Source organism: Pristiophorus japonicus, chromosome 6 (assembly GCF_044704955.1).
Source record: "Pristiophorus japonicus isolate sPriJap1 chromosome 6, sPriJap1.hap1, whole genome shotgun sequence".
Classification (NCBI taxonomy): Eukaryota; Metazoa; Chordata; class Chondrichthyes; family Pristiophoridae; genus Pristiophorus; species Pristiophorus japonicus.
Window position 1 is genome coordinate 116,674,204 of NC_091982.1, and position 21,532 is coordinate 116,695,735.

A 21,532-nucleotide genomic window follows, 5' to 3' on the forward strand; every position below is an offset into this window, starting at 1 on the left:
TTGCAGAGGAAGATATTCGTAAATATCGGAAATCTTGCCCTGCAAGTGTCCTCGCTCCCGATATGTGTTGGATCTGTCAAGCCAGAAACTTGACAGATCGGAAAAGCCGGTTTTCAATGCATGCGCATTGTGCGCTGAAACCCGGCTTTTATGATGTCTTCCCGGACGGACCCACGACATCGGAATTTCAGGGCCCTTATGTTAGGAGCGGGAGGACCCCATGGAATTTCACCCCCCCCCCCCCCCGCCGCCCCCCCCCCACCCCCGACGTTAAAATGGTACTTTTCTGACCATTGTGGCTTAGTGGTATCACTCTCGCCTCTGAGTCAGAAGGTTGTGGGTTCAAACCCCAATCCAGAGACTTGAGCACAAAATCCAGTCTGACATTCCAGTGCAGTACTGAGGAAGTACTGCACTGTCGGAGATGCTGTCTTTCAGATGAGACATTAAACCAAGTTTTCCGTTTCAGGTGGACATAAAATACCCCATGGCACTATTTGAACAAAAGCAAGGTAGACTGCAGAATATATACAGGGAAAGCGAGAAGGACAAAATGGGAAGAAAGAGAGAGGACACAGAGGTGGGGCGGAGGTGTGGATGCTGTCCATGTGGAAGTAACTGGACTGGATGTCAGAAAAAATGTGGAGAGAGAATCCCAGTAGGAAATGGTCTGAACTAGAAAAACAGCTGAGGAATACCTGACAACTAGAAATGGATAGCCTTGAGTGAATTATGTTTTGAATCAGAAGGTAATGTGCGACCAGTTTCACTGTGCGTGTTATTCCATGTGATTTAATCACATGTGAATTCAGTCCATCATCATGGAATTAGACCCTCCTTAAACTCCTGTGATCTTCTAGGTTTGCCAACTCCCACAGTACAGCACTTCCTTAGTACTGCACTGGAGTTACTCAAACTCTCACGTTTGGACTGGAAGGTTTTGGTGTTGAGTTTGATATAAGATTTAAGAATAGGGAAGGAGTGCAGTACTAGCTGGGTGGATGGTACAATATTGTCAGAGATAGCATCCTGTGGGAGAGACATTAAACCGGGACACATTCTGCCTGTCCGGGTGCTTTGGGTGGATGTAAAAGATCCCATGTCATTATTGGAAGAAAAACGTGGAGTTCTTTCTGTGTCCTGCCCAACATTGCTCCCTCTACCAGCGCCAGATCATTCACCCCATTGCTGCAAAGGGGATGTTGCTTCTGTGTTAGCATAGCAACATTCATTGCACCATTTGAGGTAACTAATCCTTTACAAAGTGGTTTGCGATGTTTTAGCATGAGAAAGTGTGATGTAAATGCACCCATATTATTGCTACATTGAGGGGTCGGTTTGCAGCACCCCTGAGTGTCAGCAAAGGGATTTTCTGAGTATATGTGAGATTCCGTGCCAGCTCATTGGAAAAAGGTGGGTGTCATGTATTCAACTATCATTGGAACCCATGTATAAGCTGACCTAAGTTGTACACCTTGAGAACATTGACCACAAGGGGGTGAACTTGTGGTAGACACTTCTAACCTGGACTTTCAGGTATAAAAGGGGAAGCTCCACCCACCTTCATCACTTGAGGTCTTGGTAATAAAGGTAACTGGTCACAGAGTGACCTTCTCTCAAGTATGGGCCTCGTGTGCATTTATACTTTAAAGTAAGGACATATCATTGGCGATGAGAAACTGGGATTTAAACCACGCAAGCATGGCCACTAGCAGCACAGAAGAGAGGTACTGTGTTGGTGATGATTGGGACGACTTTATTGAGAGACGACAGCAAAGTTTTGTCACCAAGGAATAGTTGGGACAGGATTCGGCCGACAAATCCAGGACTCATCTCCTGACGGTTTGTGGATCCCTGATGAAGGACCTTCTAGCGCCAGAGAAGCCGGTGGACAAGACGTTCGAAGAGCTCAGTAAGTTGATCGGGGAACACCTTAAGCCAGCGAGCAGCATGCACATGGCGAGACACCGGTTTTACATGCACCGGCGGTGAGAAGGGCAAAGTGTTCCAGACTTCGTGGCAGATCTCCGGCGACTGGCGAGCCTATGTAAGTTCCCAGATGCATGCAGAGCGGAGATGCTGCGAGACTTTTTATTGAGGGCATCGGGCACGCTGGGGTTTTCAGGAAACTGATTGAGACCAAAGACTTGACCTTGGAAGTGGCGGCTCTGATAGCCCAGACATTTATCTCAGGGGAGGAAGAGTCGAGAATGATGTATGACAAAAATCTTGGCTCAAATGTGGCAAACGATCAGGGAGTCAACATTGTTAACATGGCACACAGTTCTTGAGGCAGACAAGGGCGCATGTAGTCGAACCCAAAGGGGGAATTCAACAGAGACAATGGCTAGCTGAACGGCGATTCATGCCATCGCAATGGATAATGCGGCCAGTAATGGGGCCATCAACACCTGTTAATGGTGCGCTTAAGGGCAGTTACAGAGACAGTCAGAGACGATCGACTGGTAATGGACCTTTTGTTTCCAACAATAGGGCCTCCAGCTCATGCTGGAGGTCTGGAGGCAAACACCCAGCCAGAGCTTGCAGGTATCAGCAATATACCTGCAGAAACTGCAACGTCAGCAGTCACTTGGCGCATATTTGCAGGAAGCCTGCAGCCAGGTTGATGTACGAGGAGGATGGGCTTGATGTAAGCCCTACGAGGCCAAATGAATACTGGGGGAAATCGCTGGAAGCTGAAGTTGAGCGAGTTCATGTGGAGCAAATATACAGTTCATATACCAGGACGCCACCGATAATGATGAAAGTACTCCTCAATGGCATCCCAGTATTAATAAGAATATAAGAACATAAGAATTAGGAACAGGAGTAGGCCATCTAGGCCCTCGAGCCTGCTCCGCCATTCAACAAGATCATGGCTGATCTGGCCGTGGACTCAGCTCCACTTACCCGCCCGCTCCCCATAACCCTTAATTCCCTTATTGGTTAAAAATCTATCTATCTGTGACTTGAATACATTCAATGAGCTAGCCTCAACTGCTTCCTTGGGCAGAGAATTCCACAGATTCACAACCCTCTGGGAGAAGAAATTCCTTCTCAACTTGGTTTTAAATTGGCTCCCCCGTATTTTGAGGCTGTGCCCCCTAGTTCTAGTCTCCCCGACCAGTGGAAACAACCTCCATGCCTCTATCTTGTCTATCCCTTTCATTATTTTAAATGTTTCTATAAGATCACCCCTCATCCTTCTGAACTCCAACGAGTAAAGACCCAGTCAACTCTATCTATCATCATAAGGTAACCCCCTCATCTCCGGAATCAGCCTAGTGAATCGTCTCTGTACCCCCTCCAAAGCTAGTATATCCTTCCTTAAGTAAGGTGACCAAAACTGCACGCAGTACTCCAGGTACGGCCTCACCAATACCCTATATAGTTACATCAGGACCTCCCTGCTTTTGTACTCCATCCCTCTCGCAATGAAGGCCAACATTCCATTCGCCTTCCTGATTACCTGCTGCAACTGCAAACTAACTTTTTGGGATTCATGCACAAGGACCCCCAGGTCCCTCTGCATCGCAGCATATTGTAATTTCTCCCCATTCAAATAATATTCCCTTTTACTGTTTTTTTTCCCAAGGTGGATGACCTCACACTTTCCGACATTGTATTCCATCTGCCAAACCTTAACCCATTCGCTTAACCTACCTAAATCTCTTTGCAGCCACTCTGTGTCCTCTACACAACCCTCTTTCCAACTAATCTTTGTGTCATCTGCAAATTTTGTTACACTACACTCTGTCCCCTCTTCCAGGTCATCTATGTATATTGTAAACAGTTGTGGTCCCAGCACCGATCCCTGTGGCACACCACTAACCACCGATTTCCAACCCGAAAAGAACCCATTTATCCCGACTCTCTGCTTTCTGTTAGCCAGCCAATTCTCTATCCATGCTAATACATTTCCTCTGACTCCGCGTACCTTTATCTTCTGCAGTAACCTTTTGTGTGGCACCTTATCGAATGCCTTTTGGAAATCTAAATACACCACATCCATTGGTACATCTCTATCCACCATGCTCGTTATATCCTCAAAGAATTCCAGTAAATTAGTGAAACATGATTTCCCCTTCATGAATCCATGCTGCGTCTGCTTGATTGCACTATTCCTATCTAGATGTCCCGCTATTTCTTCCTTAATGATAGTTTCAAGCATTTTCCCCACTACAGATGTTAAACTAACCGGCCTATAGTTACCTGCCTTTTGTCTGCCCCCTTTTTTAAGCAGAGGCATTACATTAGCTGCTTTCCAATCTGCTGGTACCTCCCCAGAGTCCAGAGAATTTTGGTAGATTATAACGAATGCATCGGCTATAACTTCCGCCATCTCTTTTAATACCCTGGGATGCATTTCATCAGGACCAGGGGACTTGTCTACCTTGAGTCCCATTAGCCTGTCCAGCACTACCCCCCTCGTGATAGTGATTGTCTCAAGGTCCTCCCTTCCCACATTTCTGTGACCAGCAATAATGGAGCTAGACACGGGGCCCAGCCAGTCCCTGATGAGTATCAAACAGTTCGAAAGGTTGTGGGCATCCAAGGCCAGGAGGCTAAAATTATTGCCGATTGACACACAGCAACGGACATATACAAAGGAGATCATTCCAGTGCAAGGCAGCGCCACAGTAGTCGTGACCCACAAAGATTCGGAGAATAGGTTGCCACTCTGGATTGTCCCAGGGGACGGTCCTGCACTCCTGGGGAGGAGTTGTCATGAATTGGAAATGGGGCGATGTCAATGCAATTTCCTCTGTGGAGCGAGTATCATGCTCACAGGTCCTGGACAAATTTGACTCATTATTTCAACCCGGCATCGGCACTTTCATGGGGGCCAAGGTAGTGATTAACATAAACCCGGACGCCAGGCCAGTACACCACAAGGCCAGAGCGGTGCCATACATGATGCGGGAAAAGATAGAATGTGAATTGGACCGCCTGCTGAGGGAAGGCATCATCTGGCCAGTCGAATTCAGTAACTGGGTGAGCCCGATCGTGCCGGTACTCAAGCCAGATGGGTCGGTCAGGATATGTGGCGATTACAAGGCCACCATCAATCGGGTGTCACTCCAAGATCAGTACCCGCTACCGAGAGCGAAGGACCTCTTTGCGATGCTATCCGGTGGCAAATTTTTTTCAAAATTGTATCTGACCTCAGCTTACATGACCCAGGAGCTGGTGAGTGAGTCGAAGAAGCTGACCACCATCATGACACACAAGGGGTTGTTTGAGTAGAACAGATGTCCGTTCGAGATTCGTTCGGCCGCCGCGATCCTTCAGCGAAATATGGAAAGCCTCCTCAAGTCGACTCCAAGGACGGTGGTTTTTCAAGACGACATCCTCATCACGGGTTGCGATACTGAAGAAAACCTCCACAACCTGGAGGAGGTGCTACGCAGACTGAACCGGGTAGGGCTGCGACTGAAAAAGGCGAAGTGCGTCTTCTCAGCTCCAGAGGTAGAATTCCTGGGGAGGAGGGTAGCAGCAGATGGGATCAGACCGACTGGGTCCAAAATGGAAGCGATCCAGAGAGCACCCAGACCCCGTAACATGACGGAGCTGCGTTCGTTCCTAGGACTCCTGAACTATTTTGGTAACTTTCTTCCCAAATTGAGCACGCTGCTAGAGCCGCTACACGTGCTTCTACGCAAAGGTCGTGATAGGGTCTGGGGGGACAGCCAGGAAAGGGCTTTTGATAGAGCACGCAATTTGTTCTGTTCCAACAATCTGTTAACGTTATATGACCCGTGTAAGAAACTTGTTTTAATGTGCGATGCATCGTTCTATGAGGTTGGGTGTGTGTTGCAGCTTGTTAATGCCAAGGGTCAGTTACAGCCGGTAGCTTATGCCTCCAGAAGTCTGTCCCAGGCAGAAAGGGGCTACGGGATGGTAGAAAAGGAGGTGCTCGCATGTGTATATGCGGTAAAGAAAATGCACCAGTACCTGTTTGGCAGGAAATTTGTGCTGGAGACAGATCACAAACCCCTAACGTCCCTTTTGGCCGACAACAAGGCCATAAATGCGAATGCATCGGCCCGCATACAGAGGTGGGTATTCACGTTAGCCGCCTATGACTACACAATTCGGCACAGACCGAGCACTGAAAACTGCACCGATGCACTCAGCAGGCTTCCACTAGCCACCACTGAGGGGACAACTGAGTATGGTGCTGAGATGGTCATGGCTGTTGAAGCCCGTCAGATTAAAGTCTGGACAAATAAAGACCCGCTACTGTCTTTAGTTAAGAAATGTGTCCTGAATGGGGACTGGGCAGCCACGTATGGGGCATGCCCGAAGGAATTTAAACCGTTTCACAGGCGCAAGGATGAACTCTCGATTCAGGCCGATTGCCTACTGCGGGGAAACTGAGTAGTAATGCCCCAGATGGGCAGAGAGGTGTTTATCAGAAAACTTCACAATGAGCACCCGGGCATTGTCATGATGAAGGCAATTGCCAGGTCACACATTTCGTGGCCAGAGATAGATGCAGACCTGGAACTTTGTGTTCGCAGGTGCAACACGTGTGCTAGCTGGGCAACGCACCCAGGGAAGTCCCCCTTAGCCCCTGGTCCTGGCCCACCAAGCCATGGTCACGCAACAATGTGGATTACGCAGGTCCTTTCATGGGAAAAATGTTTTTGGTTGTAGTAGAAGCCTATTCCAAATGGATTGAGTGTGCCATTTTAAATTCAAGCACATCCTCTGCCACGGTAGAAAGTCTACGGGCAATATTCGTCGCCCATGGTCAACTGGATGTCTTGGTCAGCGTCAATGGCCCGTGCTTCACAAGCACTGAATTCCAGGACTTCATGGCAGGCAACGGAATCAACCATGTCAGAATGGCACCGTTCAAGCCGGCCTCAAATGGCCAGGCGGAATGAGCAGTGCAGATAATCAAACAGGGGATGCTCAGAATCCAAGGGGGTTCCTTACAAAGCCACTTATCATGCCTCCTGTTGGCCAATAGATCCCGACCACACTCGCTCACATGGGTTTCACCCGCAGAGCTGCTATTGAAAAGGGCGCTTAAAACCAGGTTATAATAATATAAGAACATAAGGATTAGGAACAGGAGTAGGCCATCGAGCCCTCTAGCCGCCTCCGCCATTCAGCAAGATCATGGCTGATCTGGCCGTGGACTCAGCTCCACTTACCCGACCATTCCCCGTAACCCTTAATTCCCTTATTGGTTAAAAAACTATCTCTCTGTGATTTGAATACATTCAATGAGCTCGCCTCAACTGCTTCCTTGGGCAGAGAATTCCACAGATTCTCAACCCTCTGGGAGAAGAAATTCCTTCTCAACTCGGTTTTAAATTGGCTCCCCCATATTTTGAGGCTGTGCTCCCTAGTTCTAGTCTCCCCGACCAGTGGAAACAACCTCCATGCCTCTATTTTGTCTATCCCTTTCATTATTTTAAATGTTTCGATAAGATCACCCCTCATCCTTCTGAACTCCAATGAGTAAAGACCCAGTCTACTCAATCTATCATCATAAGGTAACCCCCTCATCTCCGGAATCAGCCGAGTAAATCGTCTCCGTACCCCCTCCAAAGCTAGTATATCCTTCCTTAAGTAAGGTGACCAAAACTGCACGCAGTACTCCAGGTACGGCCTCACCAATACCCTGTACAGTTGCAGCAGGGCCTCCCTGCTTTTGTACTCCATCCCTCTCACAATGAAGGCCAACATTCCATTTGCCTTCCTGATTACCTGCTGCACCTGCAAACTAACTTTTTGGGATTCATGCACAAGGACCCCCAGGTCCCTCTGCACCGCAGCATGTTGTAATTTCTCCCCATTCAAATAATATTCCCTTTTACTGTTTTTTTTTCCAAGGTGGATGACCTCACATTTTCTGACATTGTATTCCATCTGCCAAACCTTAGCCCATTCGCTTAACCTATCTAAATCACTTTGCAGCCTCTCTCTGTCCTCTACACAACCCACTTTCCCACTAATCTTTGTGTCATCTGCAAATTTTGTTATGCTACACTCTGTCCCCTCTTCCAGGTCATCTATGTATATTGTAAACAGTTGTGGTCCCAGCACCGATCCCTGTGGCATACACTAACCACCGATTTCCAACCCGAAAAGGACCCATTTATCCCGACTCTCTGCTTTCTGTTAGCCAGCCAATTCTCTATCCATGCTAATACATTTCCTCTGACTCCGCGTACCTTTATCTTCTGCAGTAACCTTTTTGTGTGGCACCTTATCGAATGCCTTTTGGAAATCTAATACACCACATCCATCGGTACACCTCTATCCACCATGCTCGTTATATCCTCAAAGAATTCCAGTAAATTAGTTAAACATGATTTCCCCTTCATGAATTCATGTTGCTTCTGCTTGATTGCACTATTCCTATCTAGATGTCCCGCTATTTCTTCCTTAATGATAGTTTCAAGCATTTTCCCCACTATAGATGTTAAACTAACCGGCTGATAGTTACCTGCCTTTTGTCTGCCCCCTTTTTTAAACAGAGACGTTACATTAGCTGCTTTCCAATCCGCTGGTACCTCCCCAGAGTCCAGAGAATTTTGGTAGATTATAACGAATGCATCTGCTATAACTTCCGCCATCTCTTTTAATACCCTGGGATGCATTTCATCAGGACCAGGGGACTTGTCTACCTTGAGTCCCATTAGCCTGTCCAGCACTACCCCCCTAGTGATAGTGATTGTCTCAAGGTTCTCCCTTCCCACTTTCCCGTGACCACCAATTTTTGCCATTGTTTTTGTGTGTTCCACTGAGCCCAAAGTGGGTGGTAAACTCCATCGAAGGCTAAATACTGGCACGAGACCGATAGTCAACAAGTACCGTAAGGGAAAGTTGAAAAGAACTTTGAAGAGAGAGTTCAAGAGGGCGTGAAACCGTTAAGAGGTAAACGGGTGGGGTCCGCGCAGTCTGCCCAGAGGATTCAACTCGGCGGCTAGGTCGGCCGCGCCGGGTTCGGTGAAGACCGAAGCAAAATAATTGTTTCAGCTCTCAGCCATTTCCACATTTCCCTTTATTAAATCCCCCTTCCCATCTTCTAAGGGACCAACATTTACTTTAGTCACTCTTTTCCGTTTTATATATCGGTAAAAGCTTTTACTATCTGTTTTTATGTTTTGCGCAAGTTTACTTTCGTAATCTATCTTTCCTTTCTTTATTGCTTTCTTAGTCATTCTTTGCTTATCCCTTATACACCCCACTATGAAAGAAATTGTTGAGAGCAGGCGTCAGTCACAATGTGACTACCATGACAGGAATGCGAGGGCGCAATGTATTGATGTCAATGACCCTGTTTTTATCCTTAATTACACTGCAGGGCCCAAATGGCTTGCAGGCACTGTGATTGTCAAAGAGGGGAAAAGGGTTTTAGTCATTAAACTTACCAATGGACAAATCTGCCGCAAACACGTGGATCAAACTAAAAGGAGGTTCAGCAACCCCATAGAAGAAGCAGAGGAAGAACACGACGGAGAGTTTACTCCACCACAGGTGACCGAGCACCAGAACCAAGAGGAATAGAGTCCAGTCACTGTGGGCAATCCGGACAGGCCTGAGGCACCGCAAACAGCAGACACTCAGGCCAGCGCCCAACAACCAGAGCCCCAACTCAGGCGCTCTACAAGGGAGCGTAAACCACCAGAGAGACTTAACCTATGATCCCAATAAGACTTTGGGGGGAGGTGATGTCATGTATTCAACTGTCATTGTAACCCATGTATAAGCCGACCTAAGTTGTACACCTTGAGAACATTGACCACAGGGGGGTGAACTTGTGGGAGACACTCCGAACCTGGACTTTCAGGTATAAAAGGTGAAGCTCCGCCCACCTTCATCACTTGAGGTCTTGGTAATAAAGGTAACTGGTCACAGAGTGACCTTCTCTCAAGTATGGGCCTCGTGTGCATTTATACTGTATAGTAAGGACATATCAGTGGGCAATGTACCTCACCATCTTGGTCTACTTGAAAATGCTAAAGAGAGTCAGTGCTTGCTTCACCTTTGAGTCCTTGGCCCAGTACAGCGTCCTCCCTCTGAGCTTAAAGTATCGCTTCTTCCATCTCTGGAATGAGCTGGTCTGCTTCAGTAAGAATCCTTCATTTATGCTTTTCTGTTAAAAAACAATTAAACAAAGTACATCAGTAAACTGGAGGAAATATTTCATAGTCTCTGGGCTACATTGCAGTTGTTGGGAGAGCGATCGGGCTGCGAGCCAGTTGGCTTTGCTAGTCATCATTAGACAATGTGAAGTAGCACACCAAATCAGCACACAAAGCAATGGTGACCTCAATCTCTCAGCTGCTTTTTCGTTACACATTGTGCAAGTCTAATAACGGCCAATGTTAGGGGACAGTCACACCACAGATCGAAGGAATACATTCCTCATAAGATTGAGAAGGAAAGAAAAAAAGTGCAGGCATGGCAGTGTGGGGTTGAGTGCACTGTGTTCCCTGTTTTAGCATTGTACCTACCAAAGCTCCAAAGCTAAGACTGCAGAGAAATAAGTATGCCATTCATTTATCAACAGAAGATTTTTACTATTTTTACTACACTTTCTGTATTTAAGGTGGTATTTACAGGGAGAGTAGAAGTGGGAGTGATGATCAACGCTATGAGTTGGCCTGTTTCAAATTTACCAACCTAACACTTTACTCGCACCAACATGTGCGGTCCCTTTAAATTTGCTGCATGCTATCTCTTCCAGCGGCTGGGGCAGGTGAGCAGCCTGCGCGGGACCTCGTGATTGGTGCGCGACCGTGCGGTTGTGCATCTTAGAGGGAACATTTGTGTGCAGCCCTCAACAGCTCACCAAAACTTACTAAGTGGCCATCAGCCCAAATAATTGCCCACTCTTGCTCTACATTGTCCCATCAAACACTCCCAGGGCAGGTACAGCACGTGTTAGATACAGAGTAAAGCTCCCTCTACACTGTCCCATCATACACTCCCGGGGCAGGTACAGCACGGGTTAGATACAGAGTAAAGCTCCCTCTACACTGCCCCATCACACACTCCCAGGGCAGATACAGCACGGGTTGGATACCAAGTAAAGCTACCTCTACACTGTCCCATCAAACACTCCTAGGGCAGGTACATTATGCACCTTTATTCCGTAAGTCAGAAGAACTGTCTTTACATGATGTATATTAAGAGCGCAAATGGTATGTTGGCCTTTATTACAAGAGGATTTGAGTATAAGAGTAAAGACATCTTACTGCAATTATATGGGGCCATGGTGAAACCACACCTGTACATAAGAAAGAACATAAGAAATAGGAGCAGGAGTAGGCCATACGGCCCCTCGAGCCTGCTCCACCATTCAGTAAGATCAGGGCTGATCTGATCATGGACTCAGCTCCATTTCCCTGCCCGATCCCCATAACCACTTATCGCTCCTAAATCTGTCTATCTCCGCCTTAAAAATATTCAATGGCTCTCTAGGGCAGAGAATTCCACAGATTTACAACCCTTAGAGAGAAGACATTCCTCCTCATCTCCGTTTTAAATGGGAGACCCCTTATTCTGACACTGTGTCCCCTAGTATTAGTTTCCCCTATGAGTGGAAATATCCTCTCTGCATCCACCTTGTTGAGCCCCCTCATTATCTTATATGTTTCAATAAGATCACCTCACATTCTTCTGAACTCTAATGTGTATAGGCCCAACCTACTCAACCTATCTTCATAAGTCAACCCCCTCATCTCTGGAATTATTGTAGTATTGTGTACAGTTTTGGTCTCCTTACATAGGGAAGGATATACTTGCCATAGAGAGAGTGCAATGAAGGTTCAACAGACTGGTTCTTGGGATGGGGGGATTGTCCTATGAGGAGAGATTGAGTAGACTAGGCCTATATTCTCTAAAATTTAGAAGAATGAGAGGTGATCTCATTGAAACATACAAAATCCTTACAGGACTTGACAGGGTAGATGCAGGGAGGATGTTTCCCCCTGGCCGGGGCGTCTAGAACCAGGGGTCACAGTCTCAGAATAAGGGGTCGGCCATTTAGGACTGAGATGAGGCAAAATTTCTTCACTCAGAGGGCTATGAATCTTTGGAATTCACTACCTCAAAGGGCTGTGGAGGCTCAGTCATTGAGTATTTAAGACAGAGATCCATAGATTTTTGGTTATTAAAGGAATCAAGGAATATGGGGATAGTGCAGGAAAGTGGAGTTGATCTTATTGAATGACGGAGCAGGCTCGAGGGGCCGAATGGCCTACTCCTGCTCCTATTACTTAGATTCATATGTTCTTATTCCTATTTTTCACACAAGCTCCTCCCGTTAGACTCTGTGTCAATTGGGTAATACTCTGCCTGGGATTATGGGTAACTTTACCGCAGGTCAAGTTTCCATCAGTCCCTGGGTTGGAATCGCTTACAGCCTCATTTTACCTTGAACCGCTTCAGCCAATCAGAGATGAGTTTTACATTTCATTCGTCTGATTTGGATTGAACCCAGGTTCTCACTGCACCACCCAAACTCCTTCAATGTCCCTCTCTTTCAAATCTAAACAAATTAGAGGTAGCCTCTATTTAAAGAAGCTACATGCTATAATTTTGGCCTAAGGCTTTCAAAAGGAACTGCTGGAATGAAACCATTCCTATTTTCTGAGAACAGAAGCTATTTTTTCAGCAGCTAAATTATAACTAAACAAATTAAAAATAGGCCAAACTGGTGCTACACCAAACGCATGAAGGGATAGTTGATCAAAATAGGCGCCCTGCAATTCTCGATACAGGCTGGTCGATGAGCCAGGCTTCCTCCGCTCTTTTACAGATGGAGCTGTCTCATGCAGAGGTGCAGTACAGATCTCTCAACCTAAGACAAAACCCAACTGTGAGCTTTTCAAGTATCCACTTGTACCAACGTTAAACATAAACACAGCTAACAGAAGCTTTCAGTCTGTCACATCAACAACAACAACTTTCATTTACATAGTGACTTTAACATTCGAAGGTGCTACACAGGGCGTAATAAGACAAAGATTGACACCGAGCTGCATAAGGAGATATTAGGATAGGATGGTCAAAGACATAGATGTTATGCAGCGTCTTAAAGGAGGAGAGAGAGGTGGAGAGGTTTAGGGATGGAATCCTAGGTAGGGTACAGATGGTCAAAGACACGGCTGCCAATGTTGGGGCGAAGGAAGTGTGGGATGTGCAATAGGGCAGATCGGAGACAAGGGATAGGCAAGTGGCATTAACCATAACCCAGTGGCAGGACTCACCCCACTGCGCCAGAAAGTTGTGGGTTCAAGCCTCACTCCAGGATCTGAGCACAGTCTAGACTGATTCCTCAGTGCAGTGTGGGAATATTGCACTCAAAGATAGACTTGTATTGATATAGCACCTTTCATGACCACCGGATGTCTTAAAGCGCTTTACAGCCAATGAAGTACTTTTGGAGTGTAGTCACTGTTGTAATGTGGGAAATGCGGCAGCCAACTTGCACACAGCAAGCTCCCACAAATAGCAATGTGATAATGACCAGATCATCTGTTTTAGTGATGTTGATTGAGGGATAAATATTGGCGAGGACACCGGGGATAACTCCCCTGTTCTTCTTCAAAATAGTGCCACGGGATCTTTTATATCCACCTGAGTAAACGAAACATCAGTTTAACATCTCATCTGAAAGACGGCACCTCCGACAGTGCAGCACTCCCACAGCACTGTCCTGGAATGTCAGCCTAGATTTCTGTGCTCAAGTCCCTGAGTGGGGCTGGCAGAAGCAGCATCCTTTGTGTCAGACCTTAAAAACACAGCAGCAACTTTTTGAAGAAATTCAGAGAGTTTTCCTTGTGTCCTGGCCAATATTCCCCTGCAAACAAAATCATCGAAATACAGATGAAATGGTTAGTGATGTTTGTGGGGTTTTGCTGTGCAACAATAAGCTGCTGTGTTTGCCTAAACAACACTCCTGCATTTCAAAAATAATTCTTTGGATAGTAAGTTATTTGTGACTGAAGATGTGATGATTTAATACAAATGAAGGCTCTTTGATGTATTCAATATTCTTCTCCTCTTGTCTATCTTATCCTCTTCTTCCTCTGGTTCCTAGATACAGAATAAAGTTCCCTCTACACTGACCCATCAAACACTCCCCGGGCAGGTACAGCACGGGTTAGATACAGAGTAAAGCTCCCTCTACACTGCCCCATCAAACACTCCCCGGGCAGGTACAGCATGGGTTAGATACAGAGTAAAGCTCCCTCTACACTGTCTCATCAAACACTCCCAGGGCAGGTACAGCACGGGTTAGATACAGAGTAAAGCTCCCTCTACACTGCCCCATCAAACACTCCCCGGGCAGGTACAGCATGGGTTAGATACAGAGTAAAGCTCCCTCTCCACTGTCTCATCAAACACTCCCCGGGCAGGTACAGCACGGGTTAGATACAGAATAAAGCTCCCTCTACTCTGCCCCACCAAACAGTTCCCGGGCAGGTACAGCACGGGTTAGATACAGAATAAAGCTCCCTCTACACTGTCCCATCAAACACTCCCAGGGCAGGTACACATGGGTTAGATACAGAATAAAGCTCCCTCTACACTGTCCCATCAAACACTCTCAGGGCAGGTATATCACGGGTTAGATACATAGAAACATAGAAACATAGAAATTTACAGCGCAGAAGGAGGCCATTTCGGCCCATCGTGTCCGCGCTGGCCAACAGAGTGTCCCATCAAACATTCCCAGGGCAGGTACAGCACGGGTTAGATACCGAGTAAAGCTCCCTCTACACTGTTGCATCAAAGACTTCTAGGGCAGATACATTATGGACCTTAATTCTGTAAGTCAGAAGAACTGTCTTTACATGATGGATATTAAGAGAGCAAATGGTATGTTCGCCTTTATTACAAGAGGATTTGAGTATAAGAGTAAAGACATCAAGGGATATGGGGATAGTGCAGGAAAGTGGAGTTGAGGTAGAAGATAATCCATGATCTTATTGAATGGTGAAGCAGGTTCGAGGGGCTGAATATCCTACAACTTCACTTATATCTTATGTTCTTATGACACAGTTCCATTACCTAGCACCAAATTAAATTTGGCTAAAAATGAACCTGTCCAGCAGTATACATGGGGTGAGTGTGTCGGTGTTCACGTCGTGAGTGTCTCACAGTGTACACAGGGTGAGTGCATCACAGTGTACACGGGGTGAGTGCGTCACAGTGTACACAAGGTGAATGTGTCACATGTACTTGGGGTGAGTGTGTCAGTGTACACGGGGTGAGTGTGTCAGTGTACACAGGGTGTGTGTCAGTGTACACGGGGTAAGTGTGTCAGTGTATACAGGGTGAGTGTCTCACAGTATACACGGGGTGATTGTGTCAGTGTACACAGGGTGAGTGCGTCAGTGTACACAGGGTGAGTGCGTCAGTGTACACAGGGTGAGTGTTTTACAGTGTACACGGAGTGAGTGTATCACAGTGTACAAGGGGTGAGTGTGTCAGTGTACACGGGGGGGGGGTTGTGTGTCACAGTGTACATGGGTGACTGTGTCACAGTGTACACGGGGTGAGTGTATCAGTGTACACTGGTGAGTGTATCAGTGTACACTGGTGAGTGTGTCAGTGGACACGGGGTGAGTGTGTCAGTGTACATGGGGTGAGTGTGTTGTTATTGAACCAAGGGTGCACTGAGACGTCTGTGGGGTGCTCTATATCTCACTCTCTCAGTCTGCAGAGGATAAGCTAAGCGCTGGTATCCAGTTGTCAGTACATTTTCACAGCTCTGTTTACACTTGGTTGGTATAAATATACAGCAGACTGAATGATTACCTGACCATAATAAACTGCTCTATAAACACAAATGCAAAATGTCTGGTGTAAAAATAGCAGCTACATTTAAAAATAGATGAGAGAGCCAGGGTTATTGCTTTCTCCAGAGCCTGCCCTAGGCAAGCTCTCCCACAGTCGCGACACGCATGTCAGCCTCCAGCCATGGCCTGCCTTCCTGCTCACACTCCCTCTGCTCTATGCAGCCCAACCACAAATTCCTGCTTAAAATGTTCTGTATTTGTTCTATTTATAAACCCTGCAATTACACAGCTGCCTTACCATTTACACTTTACAATTTCCCAGGGTAGTCACAACAAACAGGAATGCGTACACTCATTTCTTAAACTCTCTCAGCGTTTCACTACATTCAACTGGGAGAGCAGGTATAGAAAGAACTTGCATTTATATAGCACCTTTCACTATCTCGGGACGTCCCAAATTGCTTTACAGCCAATGAAGTACTTTTGAAGTGTGGTCACTGTTGTAATGTAGGAAACACAGCAGCCAATTTGTGCGCAGCAGGCTCCCACAAATAGAAACATAGAAACATAGAAAATAGTACAGGAGCAGGTCATTTGGCCCTTCGAGCCTGCACCACCATTCAATATGATCATGGCTGATCATTCACCTCAGTACCCCTTTCCTGCTTTCTCTCCATACCCCTTGATCCTTTTAGCTGTAAGGGCCACATCTAGCAATGAGATAATGACCAGAAAATCTTTCTTTTTTAGTATATTTGTTAAGGGATAAATATTGATCAGGACACCGGGCATAACTCCCCTGCTCTTCTTCGAATACTGCCGTGATATTTTTTGTGTCCACCTAACAGAGCAGACGGGGCCTCGGTTTAACGTCTCATCTGAAAGATGGCATCGCTGACAGTGCAGCACTCCCTCAGCACTGCACTGGAGCGTCAGCCTGGATTACGCGCTCAAATGTCTGGTGTGAGGCTCGAACCCACAACCTTCTGACGCACTGAGCCATGGTTGACACCAAAGAAGTCTCACTCGAATGAGGTGGGAATCCAGGAGACACGAAGGAGCGAGGCACCTTGCTGAATAGCAGACTAAGTATGTGGACAAGGAAGCAGTACTTGGCCCTGTAATTCCCTGTTGAGTGTAGCTGCGCTTTGATATCGCTGCAGAATGTTGGCAGGCCGAGCTCCGATTAAAGATGGTGAACTCTTAAACTACCCAGTCCCCACCCACTATCCAAGGCTGGCGAGGTCCTCCCAGTCAATATTTAGACGTTTAATGGTGGTGGCTGTTTAAGCTAAGAGCTGTTGCCACGGTGACCAAGTTCTAGACACCGTGCACCGTCTATTTAACTCAATTCCGAAATGTGCTGGGACGAGAAACTACTTACAGTTTTAGGAGGCATCGAGGGTCAGAGTAGAAACATTCAGAGCCATGGATTGGGGTCAAGCACAGCTTCCATTCTCACTCCACTCACTCTCCGATCGAAGCCACACGGAGTAGATGCTGTGGTGTGCCTCTGCTGAGAGAGCGGTGAGTCGCACAGAGCTGTCCTTCACAATACCTAGGTATGTTTGGAACAGGCTCTGCCACTCCTCGCCCCGGCCCACCTCTGCCCTACCTCACACTCACTCTCAGCACCACAGGAGTCACAGGCAACTCAGTGGATAACTCATCAGAAGAAACTTGCGTTCAAACTTTCAAACTTTATCAACGTTGAATCAATAAGGAATGGAAATGTTTGTGGCTAATACGTTCACTTCTCACCATACAGCACCATGCCGAGCACCCCGAACCGTGTTGTGTGCACCACACCCAATGCTTAACTCAGTAGCTCGCTCTTGACAGTTTGCAAGGCAGTCAGCCATGGTACAGTTGGTAGTACTGTAACCTCTGAGTCGTAAGGTCATAGGTTCAAGTCCTTCTACAGAGACATGAGCACATAATCCAGGCGGACACGCCAGTGCAGTACTGAGGGAGTGCTGCACTGTCGAAGATGCTGTCTTTCTGATGAGATGTTAAACTGAGTCTGTTCTTTCGGGTAAACTATTTTATGGTCATGGTACGATTAGAGGAAGAGCAGTATTTATGATTGAACCAACACCTAAAGACAAATTATCTGGCCATTACTGTTTGTGGGAGCTTGCTGTGCACACATTTTCTGCCACATTTTCTGCATTACAACAGTGACTACGCTTCAAAAATACTTAATTGGCTGAAAACCGCATTGGGATGTTCTGAGGTGCTACAGAAATGCAAGTTACATCTTGAAAGGTTTGAGGTACATAGTCCAGGACATCAACAAGATTGAAGTGTCAGAGTAAAATCAGAGCAAATCAGTTAGCAGTGATTAGCTGACACCAAGTTTGGGTTTGAAGGGAGGGAAAGATTGAGGGGGCTGAGTTGCACAGTTCTCAGGCCCTTGGAGTGAGTAAGTGTCGGAGATGTTGCAAGGGGTCTCGAATCGAACACAGTGAGGCTGGAAGGAGGCGAATTAGTACACAGGATGGTGGATGTGGAGCTGAAGTGGAACAGGAGAGTAAAGTTCAGAGCTGCATTGACCAAGGGAGCTGAAATGTTTCTCATCAATTCTTGAAATACAATCACGGTTACCATCCAAAGAAAATATAGGCAAATAAAGAGAAGCCGGGAGTGCGCAACCTATCATGGCCCTACAATGGGTGAAGGGTGAGAGGGCGGCCTATCATGGCCCTGCAATGTGTGAAAGGTGAGAGGGCGGCCTATCATGGCCCTGCAATGTGTGAAAGGTGAGAGGGCGGCCTAACATGGCCCTGCAATGTGTGAAAGGTGAGAGGGCGGCCTATCATTGCCCTGCAATGTGTGAAAGGTGAGAGGGCGGCCTATCATGGCCCTGCAATGGGTGAAGGGTGAGAGGGCGGCCTAACATGGCCCTGCAATGTGCGAAAGTGAGAGGGCAGCCTATCATGGCCCTCCAATGTGTGAAAGGTGAGAGGGCGGCCTATCATGGCCCTGCAATGTGTGAAGGGTGAGAGGGCGGCCTAACATGGCCCTGCAATGTGCGAAAGTGAGAGGGCAGCCTATCATGGCCCTGCAATGTGTGAAAGGTGAGAGGGCGGCCTATCATGGCCATGCAATGTGTGAAGGGTGAGAGGGCAGCCTATCATGGCCCTGCAATGTGTGAAGGGTGAGAGGTTGGCCTATTATGGATGCTAACTCACTCCAAGTTCATTTCACCCATCACCCTTGTGCTCACTGAACTAAACTGGCTTCTGATTAAGCAATGCCCCGAGATTAAAATTCTCAACCTTGTTTTTAAATCCCTCCATGGCCTCGCCCCTCCCTATTGCTGTAATCTCCTCCAGCCCCACAATCCTCCGAGATGTCTGATCTCCTCCAAATCTGACTTCTTGAGCATCCCTGATTATAATCACTCAACCATTGGTGGCCGTGCAGTCAGCTGCCTCGGCCGCAAGCTCTGGAACTCCCTCCCTAAACCTCTCCGCTTCTCTACCCTCCATTAAGACGCTCCTTAAAACCTACCTCTTTCAACAAGCTTTTGGTCACCTGCTGTAATTTCTCCTTGTGTGGCTCAGTGTCAGATTTTGTTTGATAATACTCCTGTGAAGAGCCTTGGGACGTTTTTCTACATTAAGGGCACTATATAAATACAATGTTGTTGTTGCAATGGTTGATGGGTGAGAGGGCATCCTATCCCAGACTTGCAATGCATGAAGGAATAAGGGACCGTAGAATGCAAACGATGAAGTGGCATTGTTTGCATAATAAATAAAATAGACCAAGTAAATAACTGCATATGGAATGCAGTGAGAGCAGAGATCAGGGCAGTGAAGAGGAAATGAAAGGCTGTGACTGAGATATTTATAGCACCTGCTCATTACTGGCTTCAGTTCAAACAAAGACTATATTTAGAGGTGTGACCCCGTTAAAGTGACTCACAGTTTGTGTTCCTTGAAATTTGGACACAGAGTAAAGCTGCCTCTACACCGTCCCATCAGCACTCTCAGGGCAGGTACAGCACAGTGATATACAAAGTGAAGCTCCTTCGACATTGTCCCATCAAACACTCCCAGGGCAGGTAGAACACAGGTTAGATACAGAGTAAAGCTCCCTCTACACTGCCCCATCAAACACTCCCAGGGCAGGTAGAACACAGGTTAGATACAGAGTAAAGCTCCCTCTACACTGCCCCATCAAACACTCCCAGGGCAGGTACAGGGGGTTAGATACAGAGTAAAACTCCCTCACACTGCCCGATTGTGTTATGCCGGTTTAAGATGAAAGTAATAAGGTGCCTGATGGTTATCAGAAGGTGCAATTTGCTGTTGACTGAAGATTTGGTGATATAATTGAGCAGGGAGTGTTGGAGCTGAATGTAAGTAGTGAAGGTGAATTAAAATTCCCAGCTGTTTACCACAGTTGCAAAAGGAGTACCGAAACATGTAATTACCGATTGGCAGGAAAGGGTAAGCAAGGTAACTGGAAAACCATTGTCCTGTTTTTAACAGCAAAATCCATGGAGTGCTCCAAACATTGTACATATTCTACCCCTGATTCAGCCTTTACTATCATTACAAACTCCAGGCTGTTAGTACAGCAGCTCTGGGTTCCCTAATACTGTGCTCCCAGTCCCCAAATATTGAGCTCCAAATCTCTTAATACTGAGCTGGCAGTCCCGTAATACTGAGCTCCCAGTCCCCTAATACTGAGCTCCGTGTTCCCTAATATTGAGCACCATGTTCCCTAATACTGAGCTCCATTTTCCCTAATACTGAGCTCCATTTTCCCTAATACTGAGCTCCCAGTCCCCGAATACTGAGTTCCATGTTCCCTAATACTGAGCTACATTTTCCCGAATACTGAGCTCCATTTTCCCGAATACTGAGCTCCCAGTCCCCGAATACTGAGCTCCCAGTCCCCTAATACTGAGCTCCCAGTCCCCTAATACTGAGCTCCCAGTCCTCTATCACTGAGTTCCGTGTCCCCTAATACTGAGCTCCGAGCCCCCTAATCCTGAACTCCATGTTCCCGAATACTGAGCTCCCAGTCCCCGAATACTGAGCTCCCAGTCCCCTAATACTGAGCTCCCAGTCCCCTAATACTGAGCTCCCAGTCCCCTAATACTGAGCTCTGTGTTCCCTAATACTGAGCTCCCAGTCCCCTAATACTGAGCTCCCAGTCCCCTAATACTGAGCTCCCAGTCCCCTAATACTGAGCTCCCAGTCCCCTAATACTGAGCTCCCAGTCCCCTAATACTGAGCTCCCTGTCCTCTAATACTGAGCTCCCAATCCCCTAATATTGAGCTCCCAGTCCACTAATACTGAGTTCCCATTCCCCGAATACTGAGCTCCCAGTCCCCTGATACTGACCTCCGGGTTGCCTAATACTGAGCTCCCAGTCCCCTAATACTGAGCTCCCAGTCCCCTAATACTGAGCTCCCAGTCCCCTAATACTGAGCTCCGTGTTCCCTAATACTGAGCTCTCAGTTCCCTAATACTGAGCTCCATGTTCCTAATACTGAGCTCCCAGTCCCCTAATACTGAGCTCCCAGTCCCCTAATACTGAACTCCGTGTCCCCTAATACTGAGCTCCCAGTCCCCAAATACTGAGCTCACAGTTCCCGAATATTGAGCTTCATGTCCCTAATACTGAGCTCCATTTTCCCGAATACTGAGGTCCCAGTCCCCTAATACTGAGCTCCGTGTTCCCTAATACTGAGCTCCATGTTCCCTAATACTGAGCCCCATTTTCCCTAATA

The 21,532-nt window shown here is 47.0% G+C and overlaps 1 protein-coding gene across 1 annotated transcript in view; it reads right to left on the reverse strand.

Annotated features, from left to right (window-relative positions):
- Positions 1-21,532, reverse strand: part of LOC139265223 (diacylglycerol kinase eta) — a 363,559-nt gene that overhangs the window by 136,700 nt on the left and 205,327 nt on the right. Inside the window, exon 2 of the mRNA XM_070882149.1 lies at positions 10,010-10,120. Within this exon, the coding sequence (XP_070738250.1) occupies positions 10,010-10,120 (111 nt within the window). The remainder of the gene's footprint in view (positions 1-10,009; positions 10,121-21,532) is intronic.